The following is a 15,897-nucleotide window of genomic DNA, read 5'->3' on the forward strand; positions in this document are numbered from 1 at the left end:
ACATTGTCCCAGCAGCTGTTCCACAGCGCCAGCATCTGTCCGAGACTCCGGGATACCATTTGCTCAAAGTGAGGGGGACTCTATACCACCTAGAGATAATCTTAAAACTGGTCTCCTGGGATTTAGAGGCTATCATAGATTTATGTGAGACAGAGAAACATCTATCCCACTGAACTTTGCTAAATGTTTTACCTAGCTCGGTTTCCCAGGCTTTACAGTAAGGTGGAAGGGAGTCAAGATCCTTATGGAATATAGGTTTATGTGTGATGCCCTGGCAAAACCAGGTAGTCACACACAAAGGCCCCCGCATAACACCTTCCCTCACAGGGTTACACACAGCCGACCTGAAACCCTAGTAACCCCCCCAGGGAAAGACAGGCACACCAGTGGGCGGGACCAGGCGGATGGAGAACGCCCACCTAGGGGTCTGGAGAGCCCGGGGCGGGAAAACAGTCTGTCTAAGTCTAGTGGAGAGTCTAGTTGGAGTTCAAGTTGAGAGCTCAAGTTGAGTGGAGTGGAGGAGGTGAAGCTCGAGAGCAGAGGCGCCGGGGTTGGAGCCCTGGTGCATTGGCTAGGTGGCAGACGGTGGTCCGTGTCTAGCAGGAGACGGGAAGACGGCAGCCGGAGATCCGAGGTGGACCAGGGCAGGGTTGGAGCCCGCCGGTACCGACACCGGAGAACCGACCCGGAAACCGTACACAGAGGGGGACTTGGACCCTGAAGCCAGGACTGGAACCAACGGCCTAGCTAATTAACCAATTGAGGGCAGGATTATAGGTCCTGTTCCAACCAAAGTCCCAAAAACAGACAACCACCCACAGAGAGGGATAGGGCATCCGCCAGGGCCCGGCAGATCCCACGGGTCAGCGTCAGCGGTCACGGCTCCCAACAATAGTACCTGGAGTGGACTCCCGCGTTCCACACCGGGAAGTCCACCACATCACAACACAGTGCAGAGGAAAGTGACACAGACCACCAGCCCGGGTGGGGGACCAGAGTAAACCCGGCCTCCGCGGCTGGCCACCAGCACCTTGGTTAATCACTGGACTTGTCTGATTTCTTTAACCGCAGTACTTTGATCTGCCCTCAGCAGGACAGATCAAAGTGCACCTCTGCAGTTCCACAATCCCAGACTGTGTGAATGACGTAAAACATGTCATGCACACTGGGCTGGGTAGAAGGAGAATGGCGATTACTGCAGAGAGGAGGCACCGGACTGGAGAGCAGTGACACCCATAGGACCAGAGAGCAGTGACACCCATTGGACGGGACCACCCCCCTAGGTCGGTATTATAAAGGTTATTTTTTAGGTTATGCACAGCAGCCTGGGCAGTATTCTGGAATACTGTATATATAAGAGCTCACTGTTGGTGGCTGTGTGGCCCCCCAGTGGTCATGGGAGCCACAGTGGCATTGTTCTCCTCCTCGGGGGGCAATGCTATGCCTGGAAGCAGCAGGGAAATCTCCTTGACAGGTGCAATCACACACACAACCCTTCCTAACTCAGGCCAGAAGGGAGAGCTTAAGTCCTGGTTGGTACAAGCTTCCCTGTGCATTCTGGGCTGGGGAAGGGTTAGACAGGGAAACAGGAAGAGAGACCTCAGAACACAAGAGGTGAGTAAAGTGGATGGTTGCTGTAAGAGCTGGTGTATAAGCTTTCCAGTACTGAGCGCAAGAACCAGGACACTGGGGTCCTCGAAAGTTGGGTGCTAATGGCCCAGCAGTAAAACCCGGACCTCAGGAGAGTCCACATCTCCTGGCTACCAGAGACTCCCAAGGCAAAGTAGCATAATAGAGCCCGGGGCCGCGGAAATACAAGGGGGCCCTGCATCTGACTCGCGCTGCCCGCCACAAGGGACAAGGCATATAGCATCTCAGAAGAGGGATGCTGTGCTGCTTCAGGTCACAGTGACCAACGCACAGAGCACACTAGGAAGGCTTCCAAACTACCTGGCAGAGACAGAGATCCCACACTGCTACCAGGCTGACCGGACCTCTGTAACTTGGGACCATAAAGACTGACTAGTAAAAGGTAAAAGAAACTACCGGCCTGTGTTATCCAGTTACTGTCGGTATCCTTAGCCCTGCACCCCAGCGTACATCCCCATAGACTGCCACCCCCATCATCCTCCCTGGGGCACGCTCTACCTGTGGGGAGCAGAACCATCCCGACTGCGATACCATCAGCCCCATAGGACAACACCCACAGCGGTGGCTGATCCCTGGCCGCACATCACAGTTGGCGTCACGAGACAATCATCCTCATCATCTCCCCACCATCATCCCATCCCTTCCATGCATCCCTTCCGTGAACACCTCGGGGTCACGAAACCGGGCAGGGCCACCCGTCACATCCTCTGACCCTTCACCGGCCCGGCGACGAGTATTCCCCAAGTCCCCGTGGGGTGCTTCAGCTGCAGCTTATAGGGGACAAACCTGGTGACAGGTTCCCTTTAAGTAGCTCAGGGTGTTTGGTAAATATAGTGCATATTTTGACTAATCAAAATTTACTCCACCTTTTCACTGAGGGTTAACTTACGTTTTGCCAATAATTGCTGCCAGTTTGACTTTTTAGCTGGATCAGGCCACTTATTGAATAAGTCACAAAAGTTAGTAAAAGTGTCTAAAACACCCAATAAATGTGGTGCAGGACTTGATATAGGCATGGACTTCACACAAGTTTTCTTATCATTGTGCTGCCTTTTTTATGTACTGGAACTGTTTATACATCTGTCTTTTACAAGAAATCTCGTCTGTGTGACGCCCCTGACTCTATCAGGGTGTCACAGGGAACTGCACCCCTGTCTCTCATGGTGCAGAACTCATCCTCCATGGTTCTGGGTTCCTACACTCTGGTATTGCTTCCATCAGCACTCAAATCCCTAACCACACCAGTGAGTGGTCTAGCTGGAATAGGGCCACCCACCTAGGCGTCAGGCAGACTGGTGGGAGGGTGGAAGTTAGATCAGTAGTAACTCCCAAAGAGTGAGGAGCTGGGAGTAGCTGTTCCCTGAAGTCGAATATAGCCCTCAAAGAGTGAGGAGCTGAGGGAGTTAGAACTACCTGGGTGACCGTGGTTGGTTCGCAGACGGTGGTCTAGGACCAGAGGAGTCGGAGACCCGGTCGCAGGGTATTGGGAGAGGGTGCTCAGACTTAGTTTTGGAGAACGGTCGGCACCGGAAGTCCAGTAACCGGACCGGTACCGATCACGGCGTGGTACAGGACCCTAGATCAGGGAGTAGCTTCACGCAACCTGATAATTCACCTGTGGAGGATAGTCTCTTTATGAACTTTCCCCAAGAGCTCAGAGATCGAAGGCATCAACACAACGAGGGGGATAGGGCCTTCCAGCTTATGCAGCCCACTGAAATCCCAAGTGTGAGCCATCGAGAGCACAGCTCCACTATATTACTATAGGGAGCGGGACCCTGACAGCTTCAGGCCGAAGGGTCACTCAGGAACATCTACACAATTGTGCATGGAGGCAGGCTCCGGACCAATAAGCAATACCAGCGGGGACGGACACCTGGACGGGCTCCCCAGAGTGGCAGTGGCACCCAGAGACTTGGTTTACTTCTGTGTCAGAGTCTGCTTATTGGCCGCGCTAACAACTGCACCGCCTGAGTGAGTACACTTGCCTCCCTGGGTCCTGACCTGCCCAAATCACCTCTACCATACCGTTACATCTCCCTCCGGAGCCCTGGGGCCTTCCCTACCCGTGGAGGGATCACCATCTAGCTGCCCCCGCTCCATCAGCCCCGGGTACTCCCATCGGCAGCGGCGGTACTCCCTTACCGCACACCACGGGTGGCGTCACAAACTGTCCTTTGTAAATATTTCCTCCCCTTTTATTCGAGTGGCCGCTGAGCCCCGGGTCTGGTGACCCTCGAGCCACAGCAAAACCCCCAGATCCAAGCAGTCCGACTGCTGCAGGGGCGGCACATCTGTACATTAAAACTAAACTTACTGCATGTCCTATTTCTGAAGATCATAATTGGCTATAATAATCTTCAGGGAACCGTTATAACCAAATAAGTATGTGAGAAACATCCGTTTTCTCCACCTGTGTTTTTTTAAAGATCCATTACAAAGTGAAAAAAGGCTCAGATGAGAAAAAGAAAAAAAAAACAACAAAACTCAACAAAGCAAAACATGCCAAGAGAAAGATCGTTCTGAATAATATAAAATTGTTGATTACTATTAAAGTGGCTAACCAAGAGTAGAAAAACATGGCTGCTTTTTTTCACAAGCCCTTGACCATGGGTTAAGTCTGGTATTGCACCTCAACCCAATTCATGTCAATTGAGCTAAATAGCAATTTTACATAAAAGCCAGGGGTGGCGCTGTTCTGTCAGAAAGCCGTCATGTTTTTCTAATCCTGGACAACCCCAGTAAACCCTAAATTTGAAAAATTAAAACCTTAACAAAGACTGATGTTGGCTTTGTTTCATACTCACCCTTTTTTCCACGGCCACAAAACTTGTGAATTGAGTCACTATTGAGTATTCCATGCTGAGCGCAATGATGGACGACTTCATCTCTTGTTTCTTCATCTGTATCAGGTATAAAAAAAACAAAGCATTATTGCAAAAAATTCACAAAATTTTGACACGAAGAACTAATATAAGTAAATTATAAGAGAACAGCGTGTAATCTTGTTTTCCACTGACAATGTCACCATCTTCTGTGACACCCTGGCAAAACTAGGTAGTCACACATCAGGCCCCCACATAACACCTTCCCTCACCTAGGTCACATACAGCTGACCTGAAACCCTTGTCACCCCCCCTCAGGGCAAGACAGGCACACCAGTGGGCGGGACCAGGAAACGCCCACCTAAGGGTCTAGACAGCCCGAGGCGGGAAAACAAACAGATTAGATTGTAGTTCAAGTTGAGAGTAGTGGAGGCTGGAGCTAGGTGTAGCTCCAGCATAGGAGAAGTTCAAGTTGAACGGTGCCAGGGTCAGAGCCCTGGTACCTTGGCTAGGTGGCAGACGGTGGTCTCCGTCAGCAGGAGACGGAAGACGGCTCGGCAGATCCAGGGCGGCTCTGGGGCGGTGGCTATAATCCCATCCAGGTGGACGACTAACAGTGAGCTGACCTCTCTTTCTTTTTCTTTTTTCGTTTTTTCATTCACTCAGGGTTGGTCTGGCCGACCATTCTGCCCTGATTAGACTCTGAAGACCAACCCTATGTAATCTTAACAATTTATTGGGGCTCAGTGATTAACATTGTGCATTTTAGCGCTGGGGACATGGATTCAAATCGCACGAAGGAAAACATCTGCAAAGATTTTGTATGTTCTCCCCTTGTTTGCATGGGTTTCCTCCAGGTACTACGGTTTCCCCCTCTCAAAATCAGAATTTAAGGGGGCTTTACACGCTACGATATCATTAATGTTTTATCGTCGGGGTCACGTTGTTAGTGATGCACATCCGGCGTCATTAACGATATCGCAGCGTGTGACACTTACCAGCGACCTTAAGCGACCTCAAAAATGGTGAAAATCGTTCACCATGGAGAGGTCGTCCCAAAACCAAAAATCGGTAATGGTTGATTATCGATATTGTTCGTCGCTTCAGCGGCAGCACACATCGCTGTGTGTGACACCGCAGGAGCGAGGAACGTCTCCTTACCTGCCGTCGGCCGCAATGCGGAAGGAAGGAGGTGGGAGGGATGTTACGTCCCGCTCATCTCCACCCCTCCGCTTTGATTGGTCGGCCACTTAGTGACGTCGTGGTGACGTCGCTGTGATGCCGAACGTCCCTCCCCCTTGAGGGAGGGATTGTTCGGCAGTCACAGCGACGCCGCTGACCAGGTAAGTGCGTGTGACGCTGCCGTAGCGATAATGTTCGCTGCGGCAGCGATCACACGAAATCGCATGCACGATGGGGGCGGGTGCTTTTGTGTACGATATCGCTAGCAATTGCTAGCGATATCGTAGCGTGTAAAGCCCGCTTTAGATTGTGAGCTCCAATGGGGACAGTGATGATCATGTCTGTAATGCGCTGTGGAATTAATGCCGCTATAAAAGTGAGTAAAAAAAAAAAACAAAAAACATGTATCTGTTCCCTCAATAGATAGGTATATTTATTTGGGATATTTCACAAAATAATTTATGATGCCCTTGTCACAAGGCAAACAAAAGTGGGGATACGTTTGTTCTATTTGACAATAAGCGAGTCTAATTATCCAAAAATGAATTTCTGGAAAAAAAGCATAATGTTCATGTCACTATTCTGTTCATTAATTGTGACCAATAAGGATCTGCTAAAGTATTAATCCACTGTGAATAAGTCTAGAAATAGCACAGAAAGTATTGTAAGTCTTGATTCACACTGAGTTATTTTTCTTTAGGTGATCAAAAACAATTTTTTCATGCGGCGACCGTTTTAGGACATGTTGCTTTTTTTGCACCGTTTTTGGAGGAGCTCCTCTTTTCCTAAAGCTATTTTGGAAGTGTTTTTCTTTTTTTCCTGCAAATTTTTTTTTGCAGCCTTTTGATTTGCCAGTTCCTAATTTGGAGAGATTTTCACCAGGATCTGCTTCTAGGAAAGAAGATGCATTTACAAACTGAAGGGAAAAGTAATGTTTAAAAAAAGTTCTCCATAATAACAGTAAAGTGGATTTCTGCTTAAATGAATTTGAAGAGTTTTTCAAGCGTGTTTAAAGTTGTTCGAGGAGGATCAGCTCCACTCAACTTCTAAAAACAAGTGCTATGTTTTTAGCTTGTTTTGATATATATATATGTTGTTAAAATCTTTCAATATTTACCTATAATGTGTAGCCATACAGTAGCATCATTAAAGAAAAAAAAAAAAAGTCCCCCCCACCACTGTATACCCTTAGGCCCAGTGCCCACGCTGCGTATTTTGACGCAGATTTTGATGCAGATTTTCAGAAATCTGCATGTCCATTGTGAAGCCAGCAAAGTCTATGAGAATTCAGAAGTGCTGTACCCACGTTGAGTATTTTTCCCTTGCGTATTTGGAGATTTCTTTTTTTCTGCACCAAATCTGCACCAAATATGCAAGGGAAAAATAAGCAATGTGGGCACAGCACTTCTGAATTCTCATAGACTTCGCTGGCTTCACAATGGACATGCAGATAATGCTGCAGATTTCTGAAAATAAGCGGCAAATCTACACAGCGTGGGCACTGGGCCTTATAGGTAGTATTATTAGGCGCTACACAATGAATCTAATTCTACACGTCATTTTAAACTTTTGTAATATGTACTTTCTATGTATTTTTGCACTCACCTCATTCTCATTTTCCTTCTCAAACAGAATCCCATCCTCATAGTCTTTCACCAGAGCCCGAGCTGTGAGGGTGTGCAGCATCTGGACACAATGAGATCAATATAATGTTAGCTAAAATATTTAAAGGAAATTGACGCCTTCCAGGCATTTTTTGTTTTAATCCTAAATGCAAATATTTTCAGTTAATAAAATATTTTGCAACCACCCTATCTGTAATAAGTGGATGTGAGATCTGTCTCCTCTATTAAAGGGGGAATCTGCCACCAAGTTTTCACACCTAATGTAGAGACAGAGACCCCCATTCCAGTGATGTGTCACTTTTTGGGCTGCTTAGAGTAGTTTTGATAAAATCTCTGTTTTATCAGCAGGAGATTATCATTAGAGGACTAGTAAACTCACTGTCAGGTAGTCCTCCATATTCATGAGCTCTGTATAACACCGCCCCAACAGTTATTGCCAGTTTTCTGCCTATGCACAGTGTACACAGTAATCTACCAATCAGTGGTGTGGGCGGGGTTATACAGAGCTCAGCATTCAGAGACTGTTAGATCTGCTGCAGAAAAAAATGGAATTTTATCAAAGTTTCATCAAGCAGCACTGCAAGTGACATATCACTGGAATCAGCTTATCTGCCCCTCTATTATGCAGCTCTCAGATGGGTCTTTATCCTCGGCAACTAACAGTTTTGTGTTTGTCTGTTGCTCAATAAAATGAGTGGTAAAAAAGGAAAATATTTGCAATTGCGTTTCAATCAAATTTTTTTGCATCCTTTCTCTAAGTAAAGTTTTTATAATCTTGAAAACGTCCATACTTAGTCTGTGGATCTTATTGTTAGTAAGCCATTACTGAATTTTTAAGCAATTAGGCAGGACATGCAGGGGGCTCTCCGGCCTCTCTCCCTGTTTTCCTGCCTGCCTCCGGCCTCCTGTCAGTGACTAATGTGATAGCTTGGATTTGATCTGGCAGCCTCCTGTGGTCTGTTTCACTCTTCACTGAGCCATAATCAGGTTCATTCGCTTTCCTGGTTCTGAATACTTTGTTTGTGTGTTCATTGCCTTTCTGCCAACAAGTGTTTCCTATTTTGTAATTCAGTTTGCTCTATCACCCGGCGGGTGTGAATATTTAACGCTTCCCCTGGCTTCTATTTCTGAAGTTAACCTTGCTTGGAACAACAGCTTGTTTGTCTTGCATCTTTAAGATTCTTAAGCAGGTATGTGGAACCCTCGATGGCCGCTGAGGAAGCAAAAGTCTGAGTGGTCATCTGAGTCATCTAGTTAGGGTTGTTTCCGTCTGCGCAGGAACCTTTAGGCTATGTGCCCACGGGACTCTGTGCCCGCGGATTTTGCCGCAAAAAACCTGCGTATTTATCTGGATTTTCTAGATAAATCCGCAGGTTTTAGCAAGTACAGAGACTCCCCATGTTATCCTATGGGACATGGGGAGTGTCTGTGTCCATGCTCTGGTATGTGTGGCTGCGGAATATACTGCGGATGTCCCGCAGCCACACATAACTGCATGTCAATTATTCCTGTGGAAATACCTGCGGAATTCCCAGCTCTCCACTATGGAGATAGAGGCCGGGACTTCTGCAGGTAAGTCACATGAATGTCCGCAGGTTTTCCGCAGCTATTTCGCTGGACCTCCAGGGAGCTGCTGTGGGAAACCTGCGGATGTACCTGCGGATATATCCACGGGTGCGAGCTCCTGTGGGCACATAGCCTTAAGAAATACGCAGCTAGGACCTCTAGTTTGAACAAGAACCAGGTGGGACAAGTGTAGTAATTTTTTGTTAGACCTTATTTTATGTTATTTTTAACTTGTGTACGTCTATGTGCATAATAATTGATAAGTCACTCTTCTCTGTGGCCTGCTTCCCCACCCGAGATCTTGCCTAAACGACGTCATTCCTGGGGGGCAGCGCATTCGGAATATGGTCTTGATGACATTCGAGAGGTGGACAATAGAACTGCGCATCAGTGACCCATGGGACTGTTAAGCGGGCTTTACACGCTACGATATTTCTAGCAATTGCTAGCGATATCGAACGCAAAAGCACCCGCCCCCGTCGTGCATGCGATATCCTGTTATCGCTGCCGCAGTGAACATTATCGCTACGGCAGCGTCACACGCAGTTACCTGGTCGGCGCCGTCGCTGTGACTGCTGAACAATCCCTCCCTCAAGGGGGAGGTGCGTTCGGCGTCACCGCGACATCACCGCGACGTCACTAAGCGGCCAGCCAATCAACGCGGAGGGGCGGAGATGAGCGGGATGAACATCCCGCCCACCTCCTTCCTTCCGCATTGCGGTTAGCGGCAGGTAAGGAGACGTTCCTCGCTCCTGCGGTGTCACACACAGCAATGTGTGCTGCCGCAGGAGCGATGAACAACATCGATAATCAACCATTACCGATTTTTTTTTGTTTTGGGACGACCTCTCCATGGTGAACGATTTTCACCATTTTTGAGGTCGCTTAAGGTCGCTGGTAAGTGTCACACGCTGTGATATCGTTAATGACGCCGGATGTGCGTCACTAACAACGTGACCCCGACGATAAAACATTAACGATATCGTAGCGTGTAAAGCCCCCTTTAGAGCTTGGGTGAGATCTCGAGTGGGGGAGCACATCACACAGAAAAGTCATTGACAAGAAGCAAGAAGCCAGTGGGGAAAGAGCAGTAACTGCATGCCAAGCCCCCTGCACTTACTGCTCATTTGCATGAAAATTTACCAATGGATTTCTTTAAAACGGAGAAACGCAGTTATAAAACATAAAGCTATGGACTTCTTCAACATTACAGGGACTTTTCATAGATGACGTTAGTTTGGGGTCGAAAAAACTGCTGACAAGTTCTCCTTAACAAAGAATCTAGTGAGCTGACTCTAATGGAGTGTTTGTGACTCTTAAGGCAGCATTACACGCTACAATTTATCTGACGATATGTCATCGGGATCACGGTTTACATGACGCACATCCGGCATCGTGAGCGTCGTCGTTGCGCGTGACACCTACATGCGACTCCATACAAACGCAAATAGGTTGAAAATTGTTGATCTTTGACACGTTGTTCAGTTTCAAAATATTGTTCGTCATTTAGAATGCAGCAGACATATCGGTACATTTGAGACCCTGCCAACGATAAACAACATCCAAACGACCGCCTTGGTCAAACAATATATCGCTGATCGCTGTTGCGTCGTTTGTGAGATCGTTACGTGTGACTGTCACATCGTTTAAGAGATCGTCAGATAAATCGTAGCGTGTAAAGTGGCCTTTAAGGGTGCTTTACACGCTGCGACATCACTAACGATATATATCGTCAGGGTCACGGTGTTTGTGACGCACATCCGGCGTCGTTAAAAACATCGCAGCGTTTGACAGCTAGGAGCGACAATCAACAATCGCAAAAACGGCAAAAATCGTTGACTGTTGACACGTCGCTCCTTTTCATACTATCATTGGTGGTGCATGCCGCTGGTTGTTCGTCGTTCCTGTGGCATCACACATCGCTATGTGTGACACCGCAGGAACGACGAACATCTCCTTACCTGCGTCCACCGGCAATGAGGAATGAAGGAGGTGGGCGGCATGTTCCGGCCACTCATCTCCGCCCCTCCTCTGCTATTGGGCGACCGCTTAGTGATGCCGCTGTGACGCCGCACGAACCTCCGCCTTAAAGGAGAGATTGTTCAGTGTCTCCAGCGACATCGCTAAGCAGGTATGTGCGTGTGGCGCTGCCGTAGCGATATTGTTCGCTACGTCAGCGATCACCCCCATGACGAAACAGCGACGTGGGTGGATGCTATCGCGCACAACATCGCTAGCTATCGCTAGCGATGTCGCAGCGTGTAAAGCACCCTTTAGTCCGGTGTCCCACTTGCGATTGCCTCGCGTGTTTCTCGCGTGAGTTTCGCGGTGCCTCACCCGTTACGGACTCACACTCTGCTCACAGGAGCAGGTTGGTTGCATATATATCTCTATGCAGCCGACCGGCTCCTGTGAGCAGAGTGCGAGTCCGTAACGGGTGATGCACCGCGAAATACACGCGAGGCAATTGCAAGTGGCACACCGGCCTTATCTGTCATTTACTGAGCTCCTCTCCGCTGCAATATGCAACATCAAAAGAAAGCTGAACTTTCATTAAATCATTAATCAGCTGTGAAAGACACAAGAGATGCAAAATTCAGCTCACTGATGGATTCTTAGCTAACTCATTTTGCATCCAACAAAAGTGCAACACCGATACTATAGACGGCAAACGATGCAAAATTTGTACTTGAGCCCAATTGTGAACATCACTTAAAGGCCAATATACATGCATTTAATTCAAAAGTAAAGTAAAAATGCCCCAGAAAATGTCCACGTTTATAACCGTTAAAAAAATGTAAGCACAAATAGAAATATCTTCTAAAAACAACGATTACCCAACTGTGAAAAAATCCGGAACAGAAAACACAGCCCGCACTGAATCACATCTTTTCTGAGAGTACAGTCATGGCCAAAAGTTTTGACAATGCTACAAATATTAATTTTTACAAAGTCTACTGCTTATGTTTTTCTAATGGCAATTTGCATATACTCCAGAATGTCATAAAGAGTGATCAGCTTAACAGCAATTACTTGCAAAGTCAATATTGGCTAAGAAAATGAACTTTAACCCCCAAAACACATTTCAACATCATTGCATTCCTGCCTTAAAAGGAGCAGCTAACATTGTTTTAGTGATTGTTCCATTAACACATGGTGTGGGTGTTGATGAGGACAGGGCTGGCGATCAATCAGTCATGATTAAGTAAGAATGACACCACTGGACACTTTAAAAGGAGGCTGGTGCTTGGTATCATTGTTTCTCTTCAGTTAACCATGGTTATCTCTAAAGAAACACGTGCAGCCATCATTGCTCTGCACAAAAATGGCCTAACAGGGAAGAGTATCGCAGCTACAAAGATTGCACCTCAGTCAACAATCTATCGCATCATCAAGAACTTCAAGGAGAGAGCTTCCATTGTTGCCAAAAAGGCTCCAGGGCGCCCAAGAAGGACCAGCAAACGCCAGGACCGTATCTTAAAACTGTTTCAGCTGCGGGATCGGACTACCAGCAGTGCCGAGCTAGCTCAGCAATGGCAGCAGGCTGGTGTGAGTGCTTCTGCACGCACTGTGAGGCGGAGACTCTTTGAGCAAGGCCTGGTTTCAAGGAGGGCAGCAAAGAAGCCACTTCTCTCCAGAAAAAACATCAGGGACCGACTGATATTCTGCAAAAGTTACAGGGAGTGGACTGCTGAGGACTGGGGTAAAGTCATTTTCTCAGATGAATCCCCTTTTCGATTGTTTGGGACATCTGGAAAACAGCTTATTAAGAGAAGAAGAGGTGAGCGCTACCACCAGTCTTGTCTCATGCCAACTGTTAAGCATCCTGAAACGATTCATGTGTGGGGTTGCTTCTCAGCCAAGGGAATCGGCTCACTCACAGTCTTGCCTAAAAACACAGCCATGAATAAAGAATGGTACCAGAATGTCCTCCAAGAGCAACTTCTCCCAACTGCCAAGGGCAGTTTGGCGCCCAACAATGCCTTTTCCAGCATGATGAAGCACCTTGCCATAAAGCAAAGGTGATCACTGAATGGCTCATGGAACAAAACATAGAGATTTTGGGTCCATGGCCTGGAAACTCCCCAGATCTTAATCCCATTGAGAACTTGTGGGCAATCATCAAGAGACGGGTGAACAAACAAAAACCAACAAATTCTGTCAAAATGCAAGCATTGCTTATGCAAGAATGGACAGCTATCAGTCAGGATTTGGTCCAGAAGTTGATTGAGAGCATGCCAGGGAGAATTGCAGAGGTCCTGAAGAAGAAGGGTTAACACTGCAAATATTGACTTGCTGCATTAACTCATTCTAACTGTCAATATAACCTTTTGGTCTCATAATATGATTGCAATTATATTTCTGTATGTGATGTAGACATCAGACAAACACAATTAAAAACCAGAGGGCAACAGATCATGTGAAAATATAATTTTGGTGTCATTCTCAAAACTTTTGGCCATGACTGTACAACGGGTCAGATTTGATGGACTTAACACTAGAACTACTGGACTCGTGACACCTATATAGAAATACAGTTAGGTCCAGAAATATCTGGACAGTGACACAATTTTCGCGAGTTGGGCTCTGCATGCCACCACATTGGATTTGAAATGAAATCTCTACAACAGAATTCAAGTGCAGATTGTAACGTCTAATTTGAAGGTTTGAACAAAAATATCTGATAGAAATTGTAGGAATTGTACACATTTCTTTACAAACACTCCACATTTTAGGAGGTCAAAAGTAATTGGACAAATAAAACAAACCCAAACAAAATATTTTTATTTTCAATATTTTGTTGCGAATCCTTTGGAGGCAATCACTGCCTTAAGTCTGGAACCCATGGACATCACCAAACGCTGGGTTTCCTCCTTCTTAATGCTTTGCCAGGCCTTTACAGCCACAGCCTTCAGGTCTTGCTTGTTTGTGGGTCTTTCCGTCTTAAGTCTGGATTTGAGCAAGTGAAATGCATGCTCAATTGGGTTAAGATCTGGTGATTGACTTGGCCATTGCAGAATGTTCCACTTTTTTGCACTCATGAACTCCTGGGTAGCTTTGGCTGTATGCTTGGGGTCATTGTCCATCTGTACTATGAAGCGCCGTCCGATCAACTTTGCGGCATTTGGCTGAATCTGGGCTGAAAGTATATCCAGGTACACTTCAGAATTCATCCGGCTACTCTTGTCTGCTGTTATGTCATCAATAAACACAAGTGACCCAGTGCCATTGAAAGCCATGCATGCCCATGCCATCACGTTGCCTCCACCATGTTTTACAGAGGATGTGGTGTGCCTTGGATCATGTGCCGTTCCCTTTCTTCTCCAAACTTTTTTCTTCCCATCATTCTGGTACAGGTTGATCTTTGTCTCATCTGTCCATAGAATACTTTTCCAGAACTGAGCTGGCTTCATGAGGTGTTTGTCAGCAAATTTAACTCTGGCCTGTCTATTTTTGGAATTGATGAATGGTTTGCATCTAGATCTGGACTTCAGTTGATGTTGTGAACGGGTTCTTCTTCACCAAAGAAAGTATGCGGCGATCATCCACCACTGTTGTCATCCGTGGACGCCCAGGCCTTTTTGAGTTCCCAAGCTCACCAGTCAATTCCTTTTTTCTCAGAATGTACCCGACTGTTGATTTTGCTACTCCAAGCATGTCTGCTATCTCTCTGATGGATTTTTTCTTTTTTTTCAGCCTCAGGATGTCTTGCTTCACCTCAATTGAGAGTTCCTTAGACCGCATGTTGTCTGGTCACAGCAACAACTTCCAAATGCAAAACCACACACCTGTAATCAACCCCAGACCTTTTAACTACTTCATTGATTACAGGTTAACGAGGGAGACGCCTTCAGAGTTAATTGCAGTCCTTAGAGTCCCTTGTCCAATTACTTTTGGTCCCTTGAAAAAGAGGAGGCTATGCATTACAGAGCTATGATTCCTAAACCCTTTCTCCGATTTGGATGTGAAAACTCTCATATTGCAGCTGGGAGTGTGCACTTTCAGCCCATATTATATATATAATTGTATTTCTGAACATGTTTTTGTAAACAGCTAAAATAACAAAACTTGTGTCACTGTCCAAATATTTCTGGACCTAACTGTACATGGTGCAAAGTAGTCAAATTGACTACCTCAGTAGTTCTAGTGTTAAAGGGGTTGTCCAAGATTATTTAATTTTTTACTATGGGCCTATGAACTGACAGGCAGGTAGAGGACAAAATGTCCATTATTAAAAAAAATATGGAAACATACTGTTCCAGTCGTCTTCTGCAGTTCAGTGGTAGAAACCATGTTCTCAATCTCCTCATTATTAATTAATGCCTTCAGTGTTGCCTGCAGTTAGAAAAAAGGAAAATTTATTCAGATATTTTACACTTTTAAAGCTTGGAAAATGATGAAGCAGAGTTCAGTGAAAATTAATGGACTATTAAGGGTTAGATAATTTGTTCATCGTATCTTAAAGCAGCTTTTTCAGATCCTCAATGTCAACCTTCTCTGCAAATAAGGTCATACAGGAAATGCTGGCAGTCAGTGTGATTGAGGAAAAGTCGGGTTCACAGGTCTCTCTCTGGGTCCAGGTAGAGAGGACATGTACCAAGGTTAAACATTACCTACTATCCATAGGGGGCAAACTGCAAGGACCTCTAGGGATCCCGAGAACGTGGCTCTGAAGAATCCCACCTGAATGGAGTGGAGGCCGACCATGTGCTTCTTCGCTCCATTCATTCTATCAACAGGGACCATTTTTAATCTTGGTACAAATCCTTTAAGGAATTTTTCCCGTGAAATTTTTGAATCAATCCATAGTATATATTTATTATACCTATATGACTATACTTCCCTGAATTCAATTTTTTCCTATGATGCTCTCAGATAGTGTAGCATAGAGGACTTAAAGGGGATTTTCTCTTTAAAAAAATGGTGCACTAATAATTACATACTTGTAAAAAAAAACAAATCACAGTTAGTACTCCCCCTCCCCCCCTTTCCCCCGGATTCAGTGCCGGCTCACAGAGCACATTATTGCTGTAGCCAATCAGTGAACA

The 15,897-nt window shown here is 46.2% G+C and overlaps 1 protein-coding gene across 7 annotated transcripts in view; it reads right to left on the reverse strand.

The window, feature by feature from the left end:
- PARP4 (poly(ADP-ribose) polymerase family member 4) overlaps window positions 1–15,897 on the reverse strand; it is a 354,633-nt gene that overhangs the window by 219,227 nt on the left and 119,509 nt on the right. For all 7 annotated transcript variants that reach the window (XM_075337413.1, XM_075337414.1, XM_075337416.1 and 4 more), the window contains exons 27-29: window positions 15,104–15,184; window positions 7,263–7,343; window positions 4,458–4,553 (exon numbers count right to left, since the gene is read on the reverse strand). In XM_075337413.1, coding sequence (XP_075193528.1) covers window positions 4,458–4,553; window positions 7,263–7,343; window positions 15,104–15,184 — 258 coding nt within the window. The remainder of the gene's footprint in view (window positions 1–4,457; window positions 4,554–7,262; window positions 7,344–15,103; window positions 15,185–15,897) is intronic.

Source organism: Anomaloglossus baeobatrachus, chromosome 2 (genome assembly GCF_048569485.1).
Source record: "Anomaloglossus baeobatrachus isolate aAnoBae1 chromosome 2, aAnoBae1.hap1, whole genome shotgun sequence".
NCBI lineage: Eukaryota > Metazoa > Chordata > Amphibia > Anura > Aromobatidae > Anomaloglossus > Anomaloglossus baeobatrachus.